This window comes from Protomyctophum parallelum (assembly GCF_964188405.1).
Source record: "Protomyctophum parallelum genome assembly, chromosome: 12".
In the NCBI taxonomy this organism is placed as follows: domain Eukaryota; kingdom Metazoa; phylum Chordata; class Actinopteri; order Myctophiformes; family Myctophidae; genus Protomyctophum; species Protomyctophum parallelum.
In genome coordinates, this window is record NC_139712.1 from 34,931,566 (window position 1) to 34,948,349 (window position 16,784).

A 16,784-nucleotide genomic window follows, 5' to 3' on the forward strand; every position below is an offset into this window, starting at 1 on the left:
CCTTGTGGACAAAACACGGTCAGTCGCCAAAGAGACATTGCGAGCACCCACACAACCTGCCCAGCATGGACAAACACGGCCAGTGGTCAAACACACATCGCTGGCTGCCTTCATTCGAAATGTATGCGTTGTGTACGTTTGTGTCTCACTCGTCTGTCCGTCCGTTCGTCCGTTCATCCATCCATCCATTTTCAACCGCTTATCCGTAGTCGGGTCGCGGGGGCAACAGCTCCCGGAGAGCTCCAGACATTCCTCTCCACACAGCAACATTAGTAACTTCCTCCTGGGGAATCCCGAGGCCTTCCAAGGCCAGTGAGTCGATCTGCGCCTTAGACTGCCCCGGGGTCTCCTCCTAGTGGGACGTGCATCGAGGACCTCCCTAGAGAGACGCTCGAGAGGCATCCTAACCAGATGCCCTCGGACACGCGATATTCACTGAGAAACAACAACAACACGGACACGTGGCGTTAGACGCTTCTAGCTTCTAGTTTCTCAACTACTGGCGCCACGAGCCCTCCACACCCTAGATGGATCCTTCACTGCTGGAACAACCAATGGTCCAAATCCACATCCACGTTGAGGAAGTCCATCAACTCTCCTTCAACCAACCCTTGTGGGTGCGACTTGCCACGGAATGCCTGGGTCAACCTCAACAGAATTCGCTCTGGATTACCTAAGACCGAACTCTACCTGCACATGATTGGAGTGTCTGCCACTGATCTCTGTGAATGCGGAAAACCACAGACAAACACATCATCGATGAATGCCCAATCTTCAAGTCACCACATAAAGTCAGCAGCCTAATTGAACTGGACGATGATGCCGCCACTTCTTCGCTGATGTCCAAATTGCCTGTGGAGCCCTACACGAACAAACGAACAAACTCCTACACGAACAAACGAACAAACTCCTACACGAACAAACGAACAAACTACTGGCGCGGTGTACATTATCCTGCTTATTACACAGCTACTTAATAAATACATTAATGGTATTTCCTTGCTTATACGGTAATCAAAGTATTTGTGCTGGGCAGACACGGTCGCCTCGGAATCGAATAGAATCCATTTTCGGTTACTGCGTTGTGTATTTCTGCTTCAAATGTTTTCATAAACATTCTTGAGAGCAATAATGTTTAGTTGTAAATTACATAGTGTTTGTTTAAATGGCTGTCATGTTGGATATAGGCCTACGGCACAAAATCAAGCAGCGCAAATTGATATGAGCAGGTGCTCTGAGCCTTTGATTAGACGGTGGTCTGTTAGAGCCAAGTAGTCAATATCGAGAAATAATAACACACCGCTGAATTAACCAATCAGAATCAAGCATTCAACCAAGCCGTGTAATAAGCAGCAATGGCATTAAATTGCATGTTTTCACATAACGATTAACCCATTCAGGACGGGAACCCCTTTGGTGTTTTAAGCATTATGTTATACTTTAGCAGCTGTTGAAAAATAGCAGATCCACAAGCTCGCTTTTTTGAAAAATCGTAAAAATGTGGCACAAATCTTTGAATGTATATTCAAGTTTTTATGAAAGTTTTTAACTCATATATTATTTTTTCTGGGGGGTTCCCTGGAACAACATATTTTCAGACGGGGGTCCACGGCCAAATACAGATAATTCTGGTGGTCCTTGACATGAAAAACGTTGAGAATCACTGATATAGAAACATAGGTTTTTCAGAAAAGTGTCATGATTTAGAAGACATTTGTAGAATCCGGTCTCGGGTCTAGTAGTTGCTGCGAGAGTGAGGTCTAGCCAACACCAACTCGGGATTCCTGGATCGCTGCCCTCCACAATTTCCTATCCAACATCAGGTTCTTGAGCTCTTCAGTGTTGTCAGCCAAGCTGTCACGCCGCAGCATGTCTACATAGGTGGTACGTTTCTTTCCCCTCCTGGCTTTGTCCTGGGTTGGCTCCCAGAGAGTCAATTTACTTGCCTCAAGTTCTGGGTGCCTGACGCAGTGCCCTGCCAGCCTCATCCTTCTCTCTCCGACTTTGTCCGTGACCCGTGGTAAGTCCCCATAGAGGTCCACATTTCTGATGCGGTCCGTCCATGTGACACCTAGTGCCATTCGTAGCATTCTTGTGTAGACTCCATCCAGGGCTTTTTCCTGTTGTATTATAAGGGTCCATGTCTCGGTCCCTGCATACAGCAGTACTGACTCCACAGTAGCTATGAACACCCGCCTCTTAAGGTCTTCTCCCATATCTGATTTCCACGCTCTCCTCATCCAGTGCAAAGCCTCAGGTCTAAATGGGATAAGGAATCCATGATCACTCGCGCAATTTTGATACCATGGGAGGTATATGATGTGCTTTAGTGTCTATACGTGCTGAACTGACAGTGTGCAGTAATTTGATCCCAGGTCAGTGTAATCTTCGTTGCGCTTCATGCTTTTCTCTAGCGATCAGCGCTGAGCACAGATCAGAGGTCCGAGGCAATAGACCCCGGGTCCAAGTGACTATGGTAAAACACGGATCCGGAGCTTCCAGACCTGTCTCGGATCCTGCCGTATTATTATTTTTATTTTTTTGGAATCGAAGGGATCTGTGAAGAGCTCTTGTGTGTGACATCAGTGGCAGTTTGACGTCATTGTCCCACACATTGTCTTAACACAAACATTAAATGCCATTGATAATGAATGGCCCGTTTTGAGTGTTTGTCCCAACACTGACATTAAAGGAACACTTCACCACTTTTCAACCTATCTTCATATAATTGGTCCTCACTAATGTTCGTGATAAAATACTACAATTTTTTTCTACTCAGTCTGTGTCTCATAGGATGGCTGTGGGCAGTTCAGAAACCTGTCCACCAGTGACATCATCGTTAGGCAGATTCATTTTTAAACTAGATTCTTTTGAAAACATATTTAGATTTTTATTATCGTGAGAACGATGGCTTCCATTTTCGCATTGCAACTTTTCAGGAATAGAAAGCCTGCAGTTTCTATTGGCTTCGATTCCCCATCGATGATGTCACTGGCGGACGGGTCTCTGAAGTGCCCACAGCCCTCCTATGAGACACAGACGGAAAAGATGGTGTTATTTTATCATGAGCATTAGTGAGGACCAATTATAATGAAGAAAAGTTGAAAAGTGGTGAAATGGTCCTTTAAATGCCATTGATAATGAATGGCCAGTTTTGAGTGTTTGTGTAAACACAAACATTGAAGACGAAGGTGAGGACGCAAATTCTGATTGGCCGGAATGAGCTGATGTATGATGACACGGGTGTGATGTTAACATTTCTCTCTAATAAACTATTCAATCAATCAATTAATCAATCATCAACAAGGCGTACTATTAATACATTCACTGCATCGTGCTCATTAAAAAAAACACAAAGATCGTTTCCCCTCAGAGCCAAATTAATTGTTTCATGCCTTTGTGAACGGCATCCAAAGACCAGGAGAAGCATCCAGAAATAGAGTACGCTCAATGAGTGAAATTAATTTCTGACGGAGCACAGTGGTTTCGTTCAAAATTATACGTAACACAACATCGGTAGAAGGTGAGCGTGTGATTGTGATATTACAAAGAAGAAAAACAATAAAAAATAAAAAAGAATGTCTCAGGACACAGACTTAGAAGTAATGGCGTTGAGTCTAATTTGCGTGTGTGCGTGCGTGTGTGTGTGTGTCCTTCCTTTTTTTCCCCATTTGCCTGCTATGCTCAACTGGACTTCCTCTTACTACTCTACTACTCTGTCTCCTTTCATCCTGTGACTCTTGGCACATTTTCTCTGTGCACGCACACACACACGCACAGACACCAGCGCGAGCTATTGGATGCCGTGCACGTGATCAGGATACCTTTTTAAAAATATACAGCGCTCAGACGTCTGAGCTGCTCTCCTCTCCTTCCTCGCGGAGCTCGTGTGATATCTATCTCGGTAATTGACAGCAATTGTGTCGACGTGACTGCGTGCGACTCATGTAGCAATTTGTATGCGGCGCGCGTGGAAAGTAGAAAGAGAGACGCCGAACAAGACTTCCTTTCTTGGCGGCGGCAGCGCCGCCGTCATATGCAGCTGCTGTCAGTCTCATCTCGTGGGTATATACTATACTCGCATCTCTCTCATCTCTCATCTCTTTCAACCCCCCCCCACCCCCCACACACACATCTCTTAACCCATTTAGGCCTGACCTCGAAATTAAAAAACAAATCTTCTAAATCTTCCAGTTTTCTGAAATAAATATTTTCACGATTTAAAAAAAATAGCAGATCTACAAGCTCATAGCGCGCCATAGCTATGAGCGTGTAGATCTGCTATTTTTCAACAGCTAAATTATAACAATGTTTAAAACACCAAAAAGGGTTTTGACCAGATTCTACAAAATCTTCTAAATCATGACAGTTTTCATTGTCATTGTTTCTATGCCAGTGGTTCTCAAAGTTTTTCATGTCAAAGACCCCACAAACTATATGAATTTGGCCGCCGACCCCCATCTGAAAATATGTTGTTCCAGGGACCCCACCCATCCCGGAAGCAAGTATAACATAATCCTTAAAACACAAAAAGGGTGCTCTGTTGTTTGACGCGGATACAATGCTCAGTTGCGTAACGTAAGTCAATTTACTCAAGTACCACTGTACAATTTAGCAGTATTCCCAGTGTTCAGTACTTTAGAACAAAAGCTGACAAAGTGCTGGTGCACATGGAACCTGGCCAGAGGGAAGACATCAGAAGTACTGACAACAGCCAGTACTTCAACACCACTCAGTCTACTCACACAAGCTGGTAACCGCTCACTCAATCACTATAATCATCCCACATTCACCCCAGCTGGTCCTCTATCAGTCACTCCTCACTCATTCACACGAACACTGAGGGAAAAAGACAACAGGAATATACACATTATGACCCACAGGGCCATAACAACATTTTTGAGTGCTCGGATCGCCGCCTTTTCTTTAGTAGCCGATATACTACAAGCTCACAATATGTCACGATGTGGCGCATTGTGAGCTTGTAGATCTAATATTCTCAAAAGATATTTTAACTTGTGCAATGGGACATGATTCTGCACATTGATCACTTTAACTTTTGATAATTTGAATATATTCGATGCTATACCTTTGTACTTTTACTAGGGTACATTTTGAACACTGGAATTACAACAGTAGGCCTATTATGTATATATATATATATATATATATATATATATATATATATATATATATACATATATATATATATATATATATATACATATATATATATATATATATATATACATATGTATATATGTATATATTATATGTCTATATTGCAGTATCGATACTTATAAGTAAAACATGTGAGTATACTTCGTCCATCAACACTGTCCCTCATTGTGTGAGGGACAGTGCATGAGGGAGGGAGGTCACTCCCTCGTCGCGTCTGATTCAAGTCGTCCCCTCGTCATCGACCGAATCTTATTAACGCCGACGGCTGAGAGGCCTCTTCAGAGCAGATCTATCCAGTCCTTTTGTTATTCATCAACTCGGGTTCCCTGCAGGAATTGGTTCCTGGCGGTTTTATAATACAAAGTATAACAGCGTATATACTTCTTCTCCAGCTGCCCGCGGTGCCACCTGCCAACGCTCGGAAACTCCACCGCCGGTAAGGTGAGGCGTGGCGCCGCGGGCACATTAGTGCCGGCGTCTACGCTTTCATGTCCTCGCTGGTCATTAATCATCGCTTGATAATTTTAGATTTCAAGGTACTCGTCCTCTATTCCTCTACGTACAATACGTTATGTGTGCAAATACTGTGTGTGTGTGTGTGTGTGTGTGTGTGTGTGTGTGTGTGTGTGTGTGTATATGTATAGTTACTGTCGGGCAGAAACATCACACTTTTTTCTTTTTTTTTTCGTACCTACTTGATCACACAAAAGCATCAAAAGTAGCAGGTCTGCAAGCTCGATCTGCTACTTTTGCTATTTTAGAAGTTGAATCGTGAAAACATAATTTTTTGGACACATGAGGTTTCCACCTGACAGAGACGATATATATTTGTTTTCTTCTAAATCTACTGTCCGTTATAAATGTCTTTGTACGATATATACAGCCTTGTTTATTTCCAAAGAAACTACAAAAGAGTCAAATCATTATTTTGTTACGACTCAACGACTCTCTGTTTCCTGGTACACAGGTCAGGTGAAGTACGGCTCATATAGCTCCAGATGGCCAATTAGAACTAAACTTTATGTAGCACGGCAGCGCTTCCAAAGACGTTGTTTTCTCCTTCCTTTCTCACGCTCGTTGTGGAATGAATGTCGTTCTGTCCGTCCATCCATCACCTGCTCCATCCTGTTCACTCTGTCAACGTGTCTGTGCATAAACATCGACAATGCACCCTAGTTTGTTCCTAAGCGCCGGACACATATAGCTGTCCGTATGTCTCCGTAAAGGGCTTGAAGGGCCAGATCTTTGTGTGAAAGGATAGCCTCCCTATTCTGAAGAGAACTTTGACAAAAAAAATTGAAGATCTACAAGCTCACAACGGCTAAAGAGAAAGAAGAAAAAAGAGCAGACCAAATACTTACATTTTGTAAGTATTGATTTAAGTGGTTAAATGTCATAACCCAATACTGATGATAGTGTTGCCAAACAAGTCTATGAAGCTTTTTATGAAATCAGTGAAAACGTTTAATAAAACATCATTATATACAATGCATAGTCCCACTGGGAGGAGACGCCGGGGCAGACCAAGGCGCAGTTGGAGGAATCACATCGACTCACTGGCCTAGTTGGAACGCCTCGGGATCCCCCAGGAGGAAGTCACTAATGTTGCTCTGGAGAGGGACGTTTGGAACTCTCCGGTGGAGCTGTAGCCCCCGCGATCCGACTACGGATAAGCGGTTGATGATGGCTGGATGGATGGATGGATGGATAGTGGGGGCCCCTGCTTCATCTCTCTTATCAGCTAAAAGGGCCCTTGGCCTGAAAAGCGTCGAAGAGCCCTGGACTACGATACATCAACATCGACGCTCTGAACACCATCCGTCTGTGTGTGTGTCTCTATCCTTTCTGAAATGGCTTGAAGGGCAATATTTCAGTCTCGCCATCTGTTTACAGTCTCTATTTTCAGTCGCGCCGCAGTACACAGAGACATCGTATGGGTGTTATGAGTGACGCAGCAAGTGATTCATCAGTCGGCTATTCGACGGAACAGCGGCCACGAGCCGGAGGTAACCGAGACGGAGAGAGATTACTTTAATAGTAATGAGAAAGTTCATTATGATGACGCTATATACGACGCTGGTGGGGGGGCGGGGGGGGGGGTGGATGCCAGCTCACCGACCGAACTCTCTCCTTTGCTCAACATTGATTGTGCTTGATCGATCATTTATGCAATTCAATTACAGAAAAGCCAGTGTGTAACGGTGAATTGATTCCCCCCCCCCCCCCTGTTCCCTTTCCAGTTCATTTTGTATCCACAATAAGAACTGAATCAGTGTGTCATCCATTACTGTGTCATCAGGACTACCGTATGTGTTTTACCATACTGACTCGTCTGGAGATCATTGTATGTACATTAGAGGGCTTTATGGGTCCATTTTGACCGGCCCGTACCCAAATAGACCTGTCCTGTACTAAATGTACCCAGAGCTGAATGGACACGGCTATTGTTAGAATTCTAGAGTTCCTAACCCGAAAAGTACAGAGAAACCTATGAAAAAAGTGTAATCTTCAGCAACACAAGTTTATACAACACTTAGTGGAGGGTCCCTGCCTCATCTCTCTCTCTCGGCTAAGGGGTCCCTGCTTCATCTCTCTCTCGGCTAAAGAGTCCCTGCTTCATCTCTCTCTCGGCTAAAGAGTTCCTGCTTCATCTCTCTCTCGGCTAAAGAGTCCCTGCTTCATCTCTCTCTCGGCTAAGGAGTCCCTGCTTCATCTCTCTCTCTCGGCTAAGGAGTCCCTGCTTCATCTCTCTCTCTCGGCTAAGGAGTCCCTGCTTAATCTCTCTCTCAGCTAAGGAGTCCCTGCTTCATCTCTCTCTCTCGGCTAAGGAGTCCCTGCTTCATCTCTCTCTCAGCTATAAGGGGTCCCTGCTTCATCTCTCTCTCGGCTAAGGAGTCCCTGCTTCATCTCTCTCTCTCGGCTAAGGAGTCCCTGCTTCATCTCTCTCTCAGCTATAAGGGGTCCCTGCTTCATCTCTCTCTCAGCTAAGGAGTCCCTGCTTTATCTCTCTCTCAGCTATAAGGGGTCCCTGCTTCATCTCTCTCTCAGCTAAGGGGTCCCTGCTTCATCTCTCTCTCAGCTAAGGAGTTCCTGCTTCATCTCTCTCTCAGCTAAGGAGTCCCTGCTTCATCTCTCTCTCAGCTAAGGGGTCCCTGCTTCATCTCTCTCTCAGCTATAAGCGGTCCCTGCTTCATCTCTCTCAGCTAAGGGGTCCCGGCTTAATCTCTCTCTCTCTCAGCTAAGGAGCCCCTGAAGACTGTTAAGCTATTCGTATGCTCGACCCCTCCACCTTGCAGCCCCACCTCTGTGTAAGGGCCGTGATTGGCTGTTGGCCGGCTTCCAAGCATTGTGATGCAGAGCGGCGGCTCTCTGATGCCTTCAAGGCATTAAAACACCCCTAAAGAGCTTTGTTGGAAAGTACTGCGAATATTCTATCTCACTAGTCTGCCACTTTGTGATTCACTTTGTGAGATGCTCCGCTGAATGCCATGGAATCCTGGAATGACTTGAGCAGCTGTAAGGAGAAGAGGCTGGTATTTTCTGCTGATTCTTTGTTTCTTTCTTTCTTGAATTCTTTCTTGATTTCTTTATTGATTTCTTACTTGAATTCTTGGTTTTGCACACAACACAGTCAAATCACGATTGAGTGTTTTTCATGAATATTAGTAGAAATGCTTGGTACGTGCCAGACAAAGAGTCCCATGTTATACAGAAAAAAAAGGTATAGCATAAACATAATATAATACTAGCATCCCTAGGCTTTGTGATGAAAACCTATATGAAGTCCTACCTGCGTTTTACTTATATGCAGCTGATAGCAACTGGGATAGCAACGATAGCAACTGAGAAATTAACTGATAATTGTCACGAATGTCCATTTATATTTTTTTATACACAACCCAAACATTTCCCCCGCACGTTACACGAGAAAGCACAAAAAAAGGACTTAACTTTCTGCGGCGACGGCGAGGTACAACCAACCAGTCCACCATTATCCAACAGAGAACCACCACCCATTCATCATGTCCCTCTCTCTCCCCCCTCCCTCCCTCACACCCCCCATTTGGTCCCTTATTATGAGGTGTGAACTGGTATTTGCCTCCCTTCAGTTCCACAGTCCTCGATCTCTCGAGCCCCGCGCCGGATAGACGCCGCAAAGGGGGAGAGAGAAAAAAAGGAAATATGGGCCCACAGAACGATATTTCACTGGCACCCGCGTGACGTTGATGGATAGAGCATCATTAGACATTTGCCAGTTTGCTTGGGAGGAGAGTTATTTTCAGCAATAATGTATGTGGGGGGAGAGAGAGGAGGGGTTGGAGGAGGGGGTTCTGGGTAAGATCTCAGAAGGACACGCTTTTTTTTTGTCTCCACTCCAGAAGTGAAGTCTCCTTCCTACCAGTCTTAGTGCTATATAACACAGTGGGTTTTCAACCCTTTTCACATCAAATGGTGCATTTATATAGCGCCTTTATCCAAGGCGCTTTAGATTGTGCATTACATTCACCCATTCACACACACATTCATACATTGATGGCGGCAGAAACCATGCAAGGCTGCACCAACCAGCACATTAGGAGCAATTAGGGGTTCAGTGTCTTGCTCAAGGACACTTCGACACTAACTCCGGGGTTAGCCCGGGATCGAACTGGCGACCTTGCGGTTGCCATCCTGCCACTCTAACCCTGAGCCACTGCCGCCATCAAGGCCCATATCAGGGTCATCGCCATGTTGTGCTGGACATTTGTCAAAATTAAATTTTTGCCACGGACATACAAAATGAGTATAAAAATGAGTAGATAATGATTAGTATAGTTATTACCGAAAGAGCTAGCCTTGAATGACGATAACAGGTCTAACTCTTGAGAGTGTACAAATGGAACCAAATGGACCCTTACGTCCTTTTGGTTCCATTTATACACTCGGAGTTATGGGAAATAAAATATTTGAGAACCACTAGTTCTAGTTGGACTGTAGTTGGACTAATGTGCCATACATAGTGTCATAGTAAGTGTCACACATATTCACATATTCTGAATTCCGGACTTTTACTTGTAACGGAGTAGTTCTACATTGCAGTATTGATACTTTCACTCAAGTAAAACATGTGACTACTTGTTCCACCACTGGCAGTATGTACAGCATCTAATTTGTTCACATAATCCTTTTATGAAGGATACATCAATATGGATAGTATGCCTCCTGGTTCCCCCATACAGCAGACAATTTGTAATCCATAATACAACTTCATAAAATGATTTTGAAAATGCCAAATTAATTACCGTATTGAATTGTGTTTGTGTTGAATTGTAAACACTTCCCTGAAGATATTCTTTGCAGGAGTTGGATCATAGCAACGAATAAACGTGCACATATCTGGGGAATCACAATGACACAAGGAAAAGTATATCATCCTCAGCAATACCACAGACTGCTTTACAAGAACAATGTTGGTGTAACTATAAGCTCGCTGAACTAAATATGGCAGATACATATTTTTTTATTTGGGTGGTGGAGATAGATATAAACACGGGATGTTATTAAAATGGCATTATTGAAAGTCCCTTTGTGATGTGTGCAAGGGAGACAAATCAACACATTCCCTGAAGAAGACCTCCTAGGTCGAAATGTTAAATATACAACATCGTGGCTACGAGTGTGCGGCCTTTTTCTAACTTTTATGTACTGCCTTAGGCCAGCACCTCACCTAGCCTGGCTAATAAACCAGACTAATATCACACAACGGTCTGGCTTATTAGCCAGGCTACACCTCACCAACACTGGTGTGCGCCCTTTCCTGTTTTGTCTACTTAGACAAATCAACACAGCCTGTTGGATTTCATAAAATATCCAGCCCCAAAAATATGACTGGGTGCCTGGGTGGTCAAAAGCACTTGTTCTTTCTTTTCTTTTTGTCGTCTATTTTTTATTTTTTATGGCGCCATATCACATAATAGGCCTGCCACAAAAATGAGTAAAAGCATAGAAAAAGGTGAATGTTCTGTGGGGGCTTTGAGACGTTTTAGTTTTACAATTCTTTTATCAAATTCAATTCAACACAGACTTTACTGTTGTTCACCTGAAAGCGTTCTGCCAAGAGATCATCATTATTTTTTGCAATATAATGAAAAGTAATACAATGTTATACAAAGTTGACAGCTTAAAAGCCCCCAAAAGTCATAGCACACTTAAGGACAGCAAGTTCTGCATTTTAGAGCCACAGAGTACCATATTAATCGGGAGACAAATTCACGATTGCAAACAATAGTGTGTTGTCCTTTCTTCCTTCCCTGGCTGACAGGCGGAATAACCATCGGTACCGGGTTTATTTTAAGGCAGTTAACAGCGCCACCTGGTGATCACCAGTTTAGGCTCTGAGTGCCAATTCTCCCATTATAAAGAAAGAAATAATTTGTAATTATATTATACATGTAATGTGCATGTCATCACCTGTACACCAGATTAGAGGAATTTTCAAAATATGGATGAAATTTTTTTTAAAATATTAAGAAAAAATAAAAAATCCATTACAAAGACGTCAATCAGACGGGATAACGTCCCTGGCACTTAAACAGGGACACTACTACCATTATATGTTTAATCTCTGCTGGAATGGAACATTATAGAACTGCATTGACTGCTTTTGTTTCAGTCCCCCAACCACTTGAATGCAGCTTTTAAATTCAAGATTTGTTCTCCCATAACATTATGATCGATTTAAATGTTTGATTGCAGACCTCCCCACAATGTCTGCAACTGCTTGAATTGCTTCTAAACTTGTGTTGTGTGATTGTGTCAGCGGGACTTTATTGTTCGGTTGAGATGTACCTCAACGACACTGCAAAAGAGGGCAACCTCGATGTCCTTTCAATAATGAATAAAGGTTTGAATGAATGGATGGAAACTAAGCTATGAATAAATATATTACGTCAACAAATAAAAACTAGACTCAAATGTTAGGTAGATCCAATAGAACTAACTAAGTAATTCAATGTTTAGTTGCTCTGAAAATAGCCCATCTACAAGCTCACAACACGTTGTGAGCTTGTAGCTTGCCATCACCATCCAGGACGCTAAAATACATTTTAATCGACAAAATCAACTGTAGATTTAGTCGACTAAAACTAGACTAAAACATTTTATTCAAAAGACTATAATGACTAAAACTAAATAAAAACATTCTGTCAAAATCATCACTGCTCCAGTCTCTTCTCTCCACAGTGATGGTGCTCCTGATCGTGACCATGAACATTTACTCATTTACTGCCAAGGACGACTTTGACTACCTTTTTTCCCAATTATGGACCTCCCTGCCAAAGACTTTAACGACTTTTGGGGTTTATTATTGATTCAGTTTGAAATAAATCACCACCTTCTGGGTATCTTCTGGGTATCTCTCTGTTGTAAAAAGGTTCCCCTCCGTCAACTTCAATGTTAACATTTTAAATCCTTTTTCTCTTCTCCCAGATTGAGTTTTTTATCAAAACGGTGATTCATTTTCAGGTTGACTTATAATAAGGCGGCTAACATAGCCTATAGCCAATTTTACTTCCGGTTCTATGAGTTGTTGGTCTTCAAAATAAGATATCCGGCTGAAAAGATCTCGACAGGGAACAATGGGCTCTATGCACACAGAATAACTCTTCCTACTTCCGGGCCCCTTCTCTACTTCCTTCACAGGTGTTACCAATGATACTATACTGTATCAAAGCCAACACGCACACAATCTGTTTGACCAGAATGGAACAAAGCCTTCATTAGTGTCATCCGTAACACCTGTGAAGGAAGTAGGGAAAGTGGGGACCAAGTTCTTTCCAAAATGGCATATGTGTGCATAGAGCCCATTGACCATATGCAGAACAGAGGCCATCTTGCCAATAAGTTAATGTCAGGGTGGTAACTAGGTGCAATTTGCCATTGACAGCCCATACATCCAAACAGAAAAGTCCTATCTGATTGTATTAAACAACGTCAAACTCATCAACATCGCAGCTGTACGAAAAGCTTGAATTTTCCTCTTTCTATCTGCAAATTGTTTTTCATAAAAAAATGAGCTACTCTCCGTCAAGACATTCCGTGCAGGTGATTATGTTTGAGTTTGGAAGTGCTCGTTGGATATAATAATAGCTCAAATTGATATAGCGCTTTTCTAAATACCCAAAGCGCTTTACATGGGAACACTAGGAACAGACTTTATTAAGAAAAAAACGAAAAAAACAAAGCAAAACATAACAGATACAACAACAGTACAGGGTTAAAAAGATAAAAGGATAAACGAGACCTCAGCTGGGGAAAGCTATCCTGAATGGGTGGGTTTTGAGTGAGGTTTTGAAAGAGAGGAGAGAGGGAGCAACTCTCAACAGTCCTGCCTACCACCTGTTTTGAATTTGCACATGAGGCAGAAAACGAGTGCTTCCAAACCCCAATGGCAACATGGCCATAGCCACGGTCTGCATATTATAGTCAATTCTGTCAGTCATAGTTATAGTTAGTAGTTAGTTAGTCATAGTTAACTCCGGTCTCCTCTCTCTCTCCACACGCAGTGATGGTGCTCCTCATCGAGTTAACTCTGGTCTCCTCTCCTCTCTGTCCACAGTGATGGTGCTCCTCATCGTGTCCATGCGCAGACGGCGCAAGGAGCCACTCATCCTGGAGGAGGAGCGCGACGTGCGCGAGAACATCGTGCGCTACGACGACGAGGGTGGCGGCGAGGAGGACACGGAGGCCTTCGACATGGTAACGCTGCGCAACCTCAACGTCATGCGCGGCGACCCCAAGGTGCGGCGGGATGTCACGCCCGACACCCCACCCCCGCCAGCCGCCACCTTCTTCCACTTCCCGGTGACGGTGGCGGCAGGGTCCTCCTCCGGCGGGGGGCAGCAACGGCGCCCGGCCCCGGCCTACAAGTCGCTCCCGGACCACGTGGCGTTCCGCGAGTTCATCTGGGAGCGCCTCAAGGACGCCGACGTGGACCCGTCGGCGCCGCCGTACGACTCGCTGCAGACGTACGCCTTCGAGGGCAGCGGCTCGGTGGCCGAGTCGCTGAGCTCGCTGGAGGAGGAGTCGCTGGGCAGCACGGACGGTTCGGAGCACAGCTACGACTACCTCAGCCAGTGGGGGCCGCGCTTCAAGAAGCTGGCCGACCTGTACGGCAACAGTGGCAACAGTGGCAGCAGTAGCGATGGCGCCGCCAGCGTTTTCTCATAGCCTCAAAGGTATCGTCGTATCGGTGTGTTCCCAAAAGAACGTTAAAAAAAAAAAAGTCCCCCAACGATAGTAATTTATTGCGATCGGTGACAGCAAACCTTTTGCCTGTCGTGAAGAGATGAAGGGAGGCGAACGATCTAGAATTGACACATAAAAAAGAGTGCATTTGAATTTCAAAGGTTTCGGGTTGTTTATACCTTCCCTTGTATGGAATTTCAGAAGCGGTGAGAATTGACAGAGATTTCCAAAGTGACTCGATCGACCGAAGAGGAAACCTTGTGCACTTAAAACATTAAAGGTTTGGGATTTGGACTCAGGTCCGGCTACTGACAGCAAAGTACATAGTGTTTTTTGTTTTGTTTCTTGTTTTGTTTCTTGGGAGGCAGCGGGTACTTCATTCCAGAAATGGGCACAAGCCCATCACTGTTGCTTTGATGCCTTCCTTTGCTCTCTTTGTGCTAAAGAAGAAGTAAAAAAAATATATATACAAAATGTTTTTCTCCTGAAGTGCTCCTATGCGCCTATCAGTAGTCACTTGATTATAATGTAAAATTGAGAACAGTTTGTATGTTTTCGTTGGGGTTGTGGACTTGTGGGTCAGACATGGTATAGGGCTGCATTTTTCCATGGACATTTAATACAGAGAACTACAAAACGCTTTCATACACTTCAGTCGTTGGTCTCCATGATCATTTTCAAAAGTGCACCTACACCATACAAGTATAAACAACCACTCAAACCGACGTGGCAAGGGAGCGTTTTTCCTTCTTTGTTTATTTTAAGTGTGCAGATATAAAGAAAGCAGAAAGAGACAGTCGGCACATTTTGATACAGGAAACAAATTAAAAAAATATCTTCTTCTTCACAATGCTTTTAACAGATGTTACAATGTGGTCCCTTTGTGTCTTTGAATCGTGTCTTTCTATCGCCAAGACATTCACGGATGATGCGACGAACAAGATTCGATGTCAGGATTCTGAAAGCCTTTCCAGGGGTTACATCACTTTTCCATTTTGTACAAAAAAAAATAGGCACCTGGAAGGAAACCCAACACAGCGCACCATCTAGTGTGTTGTAGTACTGGAGTCATTGACTCGTCTCGAGACCGGCCTCGAGTCCAAATTTTCATTGACTCGGTCTCGTCTCGGTCTCGCCTCCCGTCGGTCTTGATCTCGACCCGGACTCGACCCCCAACCGGTCTCGGTCTTGACTCGCACTCCCTCCCAGGACTTGGTCTTGACTCGGACTCGCTTTAGGTGGACTTGACTACAAATCTATAGCACCATCTGACCCTGAAGAACAGCGCTGCTGGAGGATTTGGTCCCTGTTCTCGATGGCACGATTCGATGCAGCCTAGACACTTGGAAAATAAAAACAACACTTTGTCTCATTAACGTTGAAGTGACAGTCATTAGCTGGGTGATGTTATGTAAGTAATTGCTTTTCTTTATTTCATTTGTGCTTCTGTAGTTTGCAGGATCCAACGTATACAGCATTATTAGTCATTCAGAACATATTTGACCAAAAGAAGCCAAGTCAACAATAATGCCCATGTTATATTTTTCCGGTGATACTACACTTCATAATTGTGCAGACCCCACCCCCCCCCCCTCCAAATAGAAATAACTACATGAAAATAAATCTGTTACGATTGGGTGTCAACATGAAAATCAAATATGTATTATGTATTTATTTTGCAGAGGCACAATTGTGTGACAGATGTTTTTAATCTTTTTTGCGGACAATAAAATGGACACTTGGTTCCTTTAACATGGATCTGAATTTGTTTCATTGTGCTATCACTAGTGAGCCAAGAAGAAAAGAGACGGAACTTCTTTGTCAGGATGGCCAATGACAGGTAGGGGCGGGGAAGGGGATCTCTGCAGACGGGTGAAATCAGTCCTCAACGGCTTCTGACAGAAATATGGGGAGGGGAATCCTCACCCCGTAGGTGTGACTAGATTTGACTGAGGGGCTGCCATTGGATTTTTTTAATTTTCGTTTTTTCGTTCATGTCATGTGAAAGCAGGGAATCATGGAGGAGGAGGAGGAAGAAGGGGCGGCCGCACAGATCAGTGAACCAATACGATCCACAGCCGGCACATTTGAAAGGCAGTAGAAAGGCAGGATTGTCTTGGTTGAAAATTGAACTGGCCCAATCGGGATCGTCACTCGCTCCTGTGGATGGCTGTGGCTTTTGCTGCTCAGGCTGTTATTATACAGACATCTGTGTGTGTTTGTGGATGCATGATCGTCGTGTGTGCTTCAAATTAGAATAGACCAGCTGGTGAATTTTACTGTCATAGGCCTTGACGTGCACCATCCATCGTTGTTAAAAAACCACCCAGTACCAGGCTACACTTTAGTGGAATGTGACTCCCATTAGCTTTGAGGCA

At 43.9% G+C, this 16,784-nt stretch overlaps 1 protein-coding gene across 1 annotated transcript in view; it reads left to right on the plus strand.

Moving 5' to 3' along the window:
* Positions 1-14,653, plus strand: part of LOC310868009 (cadherin-7-like) — a gene marked incomplete at its 5' end in the record, with an annotated part of 188,143 nt that extends 173,490 nt beyond the window's left edge. The window contains one exon of the mRNA XM_083778211.1: positions 13,778-14,653. Within this exon, the coding sequence (XP_083634337.1) occupies positions 13,778-14,388 (611 nt within the window). The 3' untranslated portion in view covers positions 14,389-14,653. The remainder of the gene's footprint in view (positions 1-13,777) is intronic.
* Between the last annotated feature and the right edge of the window lie 2,131 nt (positions 14,654-16,784).